The sequence below is a fragment of the Tauraco erythrolophus genome, chromosome 6, assembly GCF_009769465.1.
Source record: "Tauraco erythrolophus isolate bTauEry1 chromosome 6, bTauEry1.pri, whole genome shotgun sequence".
Taxonomy (NCBI): Eukaryota; Metazoa; Chordata; class Aves; order Musophagiformes; family Musophagidae; genus Tauraco; species Tauraco erythrolophus.
Window position 1 is genome coordinate 56,571,473 of NC_141470.1, and position 7,632 is coordinate 56,579,104.

General features: G+C 39.9%; 1 protein-coding gene across 1 annotated transcript; it reads right to left on the reverse strand.

Annotated features, from left to right (window-relative positions):
• Nucleotides 1-207: 207 nt before the first annotated feature.
• On the reverse strand, nucleotides 208-7,292 carry SERPINA10 (serpin family A member 10). Its single transcript, XM_009984626.2, is given in 8 exon segments — nucleotides 208-281; nucleotides 284-398; nucleotides 3,078-3,225; nucleotides 3,961-4,234; nucleotides 6,585-6,617; nucleotides 6,620-6,968; nucleotides 6,970-7,064; nucleotides 7,067-7,292. Coding segments are annotated over 8 exon segments (1,314 nt in total).
• Between the last annotated feature and the right edge of the window lie 340 nt (nucleotides 7,293-7,632).

Here is a 7,632-nt window from a genome sequence, read left to right on the forward strand (position 1 = left end):
ATTTGCATGGGAGGTTTTACAAGACACATTTTTGTCACTTTGTGCCTTAGTGAATTTAGCTCGTTACTTGGGCATTAATAAAATATTAGTAAGATGACCTACAGGCTTTCACATCTTCATATTTCACTGTCTTTTTATTCTAATGTAAATTAATAAAATAGAAATAAAGCCTCTTACATACCCCAGAATAGAAATTGTTACCTTTATTCACATTTCTGATGGATCAACCACCCTGCCAATGAAGAGTAATGTTTTAAAAGTGTCTTCAAAAATCATAAAAGGAATGGTCGATCCACTTTGATGAGAGGAGGCACAGTGAATGCAGTTATTTCTGACCCGCTAGCTGCTGTGGCCGCAGTTCCTTCTTCATCCACTTCAATTACTGCCTTTTGGACAACCTGAAATGCAATGTAGAAATAAAATATATAACAGAAATAAATATAATATATAAATAATAAATTCTGAGTGTAGGCCTCACTTAGAGATTTTGTTCCTGCAGCTGGTAGCATGAAGCAACCATTGCATTTGTATAGTACTCTTCTTTGACACCTAACTGTACAAAGGAGTTTCTCAAAAGTGGGAGGCGTGTTTTTGTCAGTCACAAACACTGGCTGATAGGTCACCCACCGTTGATTTTGTGAGAGCTGAGGCAAAGGCACCAATCTTGGCCTTTTTCCTATATATTTCTAATTTGTACATTTGGTACCATAGAGTAAATACGTACAGCAAGGAGGTGCAGTCCTGGATTGGTCTGAGGACCTTCATTTCCCAGTGAAACTGCAGCCTGGCACGATCTGATCCCTTTGTGTGCTTTCAGCCTGTGTACACATCTGAGTGCTTCTTCTGTGTTTAGGTCTGTATTGGTGAACTGCCTAGTCAGCTAGTGCATTCTCAACTCCTGATTCCTAATTCTAGGAATGAGTTAGATGAAGACAGTTGAAGGACTTCACCAGCGTTGAGCTCTCTGCTAGTCATTCTTAAGTAGTGAATGGTATATCATGATTCACAGGGCCAGGATGCTCCTCTGGCACTTTGTAGCTGATGCACATAATGAATTTACTATCAGTTAGCAGCTACTATTCAGGTGTGATTTTTTTTTTTCATAAAACAATAGAGGTAACTGCTGAGCATCCACATGGCATAGTTACATGACAAAGCAGAAAGGATGAAAGTGCTGCAGATGACCAAAAGTGAAACAGTTTATGCCAAACTGAAATCACTGCAATTTTATCTGTTAAATATTTATTCTTAGGATGTTACATTTTCCCAGAAAGGTTATTTTGTTAAGCCAGCACAATTTTGAAAAACTATAGTTCAGGACCTGGAGTTTTTGAAACTTATATAGAAGTGTTTATCACAGAAAAATTATGGAATGTTTTGAGTTGGAAGGGACTAAGAATCATGTAATTCCAACCTCTCTACCATGAGCAGGGACACCTTCCACTAGATCAGGTTGCTCAAAGCTCCGTCCAACCTGGCCTTGAACACTTCCAGGGATGAGGCAAGAAGATGCTATATTAGCAGTTTTGGCAAATCTCAAAGGCTTCTGTAAGGATTTGGTGTAGGGAGACTTCTAACAGCAGCACCAGTAGCTTAGAAGGATTCTTTCTGGTAGGGTACAAATATCTGAAGGGAGGGTGCAAATAAGATGGAACCAGGCTCTTTTCAGTGGTGCCCAGTGGCAGGACAAGAGGCAGTGGGCACAAACTGAAACACAGAACGTTCCCTCTGAACATCAGGAAACACTTTCTCACTGTGAGAGTGACTGAGCACTGGCACGAGTTGCCCAGAGAAGTTGTGGAGTCTCTATCCTTGAAGATATTAAAAAGCTCTCCAGACATGGTCCTCAGCAACTGGCTCTAGATGACCCTGTTTGAGCAGGGGGGTTGGACCACATGACCTCCAAAGGTCCCTTCCAACCTCAAACTGTGATTCTGTGAAGTCTCTCCCAGAGTTATGGCTCTAGATTATCAATGCTATACAGCCCTGTATATTTTAAAATCCTGTATCAAATTAATCTCATTTGAGCCTGGTTTTCCTCAGCTGTTTTAGATCCAGTTTGTTACAGAAATTTTACTTTTACTCTCATGTATGAATTTGCATTTAGCATTAATTGCATTTCATCTTGTTCCACACACTCCAGTTCTTGAGATCACCAGTTTCTCTGTATAGTATCTCTTATCTTCTTTCTTTGACCATGCCTCTTAATTTTCTATTATCAGCAAATTGTATTTTGTATAGACTAGCTGCTGCTTCTTCACAGGACACCTCTTATCACACAGGCCTGTTTCTTCTTGATATTGGTGTGGTTGTCAAGTCCTGTTTCTTCCATTCTTTTCTGTTGCTATTCTGCCTCTATCAGTCTTCTGAAGTTAATATTTGCCCTCCCTTAAATAGTGGCACTGAGTTATCTTCTCTTTTTCCACTGGACTGTGTTCCTCTCTTCTTGGGCATTCACAACCCTTGCCTTTGCCTGTTATGTGATGATCTTTAAAAGTTTTGGTGTGTGAGGTGGAACATGGGTTGGAATGCAATTGTGTTGTGCTAATGCTTTGCTGTTAGATTCTCTCTTTTCTCTACCAAGGTATGCAGCAGAAAAGGCAAGACTGCTTTGACTTCTCTTTCTTACTGTTACTTTTTGAGATTTATTACTTGAGCTTTCAAAAGTTCTTTATTTGTGGAGAAGAATACCTGTTCCTGGACCGTGTGTGAGAGATTCCCTCTCTGGCTTTTGCCATTTGACTGTCATTTACAGTGCATTTCTTGTTCATAATTTTGTTTAATTGTACTCTTCCCCCCCCCCCCCCCAACTATATTCTTCTTAAGGTAGAGCTTTCCTCCTGTGATAAGTTAGCTTTGGAAGGTGTTGAGCACATAGGAAATGTAACAGCCCCTTAATACTATATGCCTTGTACTTGAAGTGGGATCCAAACTGATAAAGGTGTGCAGATTCTGTGTACTTGGTAGAGGAAGTCCTTTCCTATTAATGTCCTTACAAGTGTACATTATATAGTGTCTTGGCTGAGCCCTTTATATACTATTATAATCTATATAGCAAATAATTTTAGAAGCCTTACCTGTGAAACTGCTGCATATCCTTCATCTGTGAGATGACTAAGATCCGCTGTACGTGTAAAGAGATTTTTAATTCCAAGAGCATGGAGCAATTTCTTCAGTTTGTATTTTTGTTCTAGTTTGAACTTGGGAAATGAAATATCCACTTTTCTGTTTGGAAAAAAAAAAAAACAAAACCAAAATGCAAAGGTGGACTATATGATAGATCACTTGACTGCAAAGGTGGACTATATGATAGATCACTTGACTGCTGAAATGCACACCACTTGGGAATTAAGCTTTACACGGTAAAAAGAAGCAGCAAAACCTGAAGAGTCTCTGCTGGAATTTAGATTGACAGCATATCATCTCTGACTTGTTGACTGCCAAAGATGCTAGACATAATTTCCTTCTCTGTATAAAGTGCCAGCACTTCCAATGCCCTGATACCAGGGTGACACACTAATTTATTGACTAGTGGAAAGAATTGTGACTTCAGGAATCACATTTCACGGGGATAATTTGGGTTTACATTTTCGTACTCAAATTTATCCATTACTCTGGGTCTCCACTGGCAGGAAAACTTGCCTGGCAGTGCTAAATTTACGGAGAGAGAAGGGAAGGCCTAAGGAAGAATTTGGAAATACTAGATTGCCTATTCCCTCAAAGAGACATTTCGAACTAAGGCGAGAAACAGACTTGTCAACTCAGGGTAGAAGCTTTCACATGCTGCTTGGGCTGTGTGAAGGCCATTAAAGGACCTCTACGTCATTGATACCTAATGCCACTGAGACACTAACATGTGAAAAGGGTTAGGAAGACCCAACAAAGACAATCTTTGTTGTGCTTTGTTGCTTTGCTGCAAGACATAAAAGACGTTAAGGCCAATGGATATCAGTGCAATACCTGGTCTTCATGTTTCCAAGCCAGGATTCCACAAGCTCTGTAGTCAAATGGTCTTCAAGTGAAATGTAATCTCCCTCCTTTTCTGGGATGGCAATCAGCATGTGGGCTTTTCCTTTGTAGGGTAGTTTTATTACAGTGCATCTTAAGTTCTCATCAAAAGTTGAGTTCACTTTATCTGTCTTGAACATCATGGGTACCTCTACACTTCTGTATTTGTTTATGTGGAAAGTCTCAATTTCTGTGAATTTAGAATTAAATGGATAGACCCATTTGCCTGAAGAAAGAAAAGAAAGAAAGAAAGAAAGAAAGAAAGAAAGAAAAAAAAGAAAAGAAAGAAAGAAAACAATTATGTGCATTTGGATTTGTGCAGAAAAATGTTTAGAAAACCTTTTAAAAAATTAGGATATTTTCTGTATCTAGTTGGAGTGGATGTCAACTATGTCTGAGGTAATGGCCTGTGAGAACCTAATGAAGTTCGACAAGGCCAAGTGCAAGGTCCTGCACGTGGGTCAGGGCAATCCCAAGCATAAGTACAGGCTGAGTGGAGAATGGATTGAGAGCAGCCCTGAGGAAAAGGACTTGGGAGTGCTGGTGGATGAGAAGCTCAACATGAGCCGGCAATGTGCGCTGGCAGCCCAGAAAGCCAACCATATCCTGGGCTGCATCCAAAGAAGCGTGGCCAGATGGTTGAGGGAGGTGATTCTGTCCCTCTACTCTGCTCTCGTGAGACCCCACCTGGAATACTGCGTTGAGCTCTGGAGTCCCCAACACAAGAAAGATATGAAGCTGCTGGAGTGAATCCAGAGGAGAGCCACGGAGATGATCTGAGGGCTGGAGCACCTCTCCTAGGAAGACAGGCTGAGAGAGTTGGGGCTGTTCAGTGTGGAGAAGAGAAGGCTCTGGGGAGACCTTCTAGCAGCATTCCAGTACCTAGAGGGGGCCTACAGGAAAGCTGGAGAGGCGCTTTTTACAAGGGCGTGTAGTGATAGGACAAGGGGCAATGGATTTAAACTGAAAGAGGGTAGTTTTCAATTAGATACAAGGAAGAAATTCTTCTCTCTGAGGGTGGTGAGGCACTGGAACAGGTTGCCCAGAGAAGTTGTGGATACCCCATCCCTGGAAGTGTTCAAGGCCAGGTGGATGAGGCTTTGAGCAACCTGGTGTAGTGGAGGATTTCCCTGCCCATGGCAGGCGGGTTGGAACTAGATCATCTTTGAGGTCCCTTCCAACCCTAACCATTCTATGATTCTATAAATGGATGACAATTACAGTATGCTTACTGTATATGCTTTACATTTTTTACAGCAGGAAAAGGAAGTAAGCCACCAAATAAACTCCATTTGCAGAGTATGAAGGCAAGTCTTTTCCTAAGGTTGATTAGTTGCCTGTCAAGTTCAGAACTGATATGCTTTTTGTTTATTGAATGTCATATCAGCATCCTTCTTTTAGTAGTATGTCACCTTCTCTGAAATTCTGTATCAGCTGTTCAACATCTGTTTTTAAATTAATTATACAATCTTTTGCATGAGGATTCAGCAGTGCACTGACTTTCAAGGCGCACTGAAGTATGACCTCTTCTATACTAGTGATTCTGATCTCTACTGTTGCTTTCAAATGTAGCCAGTCATTTATCTCTTTTCTCTGATTTTCTGCCAGAGCAAGTAACCTTGGCATTGGACAAACTGCACTTTGGAAATATGAAAAAATAAATAATTCATAAGGAGGCTGTATGGCTGAGGGTTTTTTTCTTTGTTCTCATGTGTGCATATATTTTAGTGGGGTTTCTGTGGATGGTGTCTGCTGAGTGCCTTGGGCTGGAGTCGTGGCTGTGACTGTGGGTTCTCTGCACAGCATTCCTCTCGTCCCCTTTGCTACCCTAGCTCTTTGTCTTTGGTTTTTACTTAATTGGATGTCTCTGGCTTCTGTTTGGCTCTTTCAGAGTAAACGGTGGACTATGGCTCCCTGTCATTGCCAGGGACTGCCTTTTGGAGTCCCTTATCTGTCTTCTAAGCCAGTGGTCAGAAAGACCTCAAGAATAGGAAAAGGAACATAAGATATTTGGCAGTAGAGGGCCTCTCCACGGAACAGTCTCTGCCATCACATCTATTTCTTTCTCTTACCCTGTAAGGTAGTATAATGGGGTACTTTGAAGGTAGTATAATGGGGTACTTTGATTCCTCTGGGAAAAAAGATTCTTGACTGAAATAAAGAAATGATTTTTGTTTTCATGATTTTGTGTACTGTGTAAAATCGGTCAATGATTTTATGCCCACTAACCGGCGTTCAAAAGACTATTATGATTAAGGCTATTTCATTTGAATTGGTGAATGAAAATTAAACATCTTTTTAGTCATAGAGAGTACTTGGAGATGGATTTGGATAGTTTGATGCAGAACTTTTTATTCTCTTTGAAACTGTTGTATGGAAGAAAGCATGGGAGTATTGTGGTTCCCTATCATGAAAAATAATTTCCTATTAAATAAACCTAATAGAAGAAAGTAAATCTAGATAGAAATGTAGAGAAACAGGACATCTGAATGAATTTAAACTTCCCCTAAGGTAGCTGAAGTAGAGTCCTGGTTCTTATAATAGACAATCATTTTGCAAACTGAAAACACTGTTACCTTTAAAGACAATGTAGTCCACAAGCAGCAGTTATTATGACGGTCAAGCTCTTCAAAAAGCTCTGGGATTTTTCCTTTTGTCCTTTTGTTAATGTTTTTGATTTATGACAAATTTTGCCTGTGTGAAGTTTTGAAAGTCCATCTCAGGAATTCCATATCAAAGTACTGCTTAGACAAATTGAGGAAAGATTCCTTGGGTCTGAAGTCCTTTTGGATAAAAGAGAGAGTACCTTGCATAAGGAGAAGTTCTTCATTCATTGTGATGTTATCTTTCAGTTGTTTAAACAAAGCTGGTAAATGATGGCGATCCACTCTGTCCTTCAAAGCATGGAGGTTTAGAACTTTTGCTATTTGTCTGTGTGTTTCCCCTTTGGCTGCCAGCATAATATGCAGTCATGAGAGCTGATACAGAAAGGGGAGAGATGATTACGTTGTTATCATGAGTCATTGCAATTTTTCTGTAGAGGTTAAATCCAAATTTGCAGTCTTTTCAGTGAAGTTGTAAAGAGTGAACTCTTCAAGACCTTGGTCTTCAAAAGGCTTAGAGATATTTTTATGATGATGCCACTCTTCAGAAATATTGACATTTTTATTTATTTCCAATAAATTATTATCTTTTTCCTTCTTTGGAATTTTAGGTTTCATGCCAGCCTTGATGATTTCAACCCATATTTCACTTACGAGAAGTAGGTAAATTCCTGTTCTCATGTTGACATTCAGTAACGAGCTGGTTTTCTTCTAGTGAAGAAATGGAGAAAGAAAAGAAAAAAAGACAACACAATGACGTTTTGGTTTGTTCTCCTATTACAATGCAAGGGGTCACAGATGTAACAAGGTGGTCTTTCTGTGTCTCCAGTGTATAGATTCTGAACCTCTGGTTCCTATCTGAAAGGTCAATTATATCAGTGGGAGACAGGAGTTTCCAACATCAAGTGAATCCAGAAGAAGTATCATGATCTTCTGGTATTGGTGGTTCACATCAGAAGTATTTAACTGATTTTTCCCTTCCTAACTTGTAATTCCATTAAAATGAAACCCAGATTTCAAG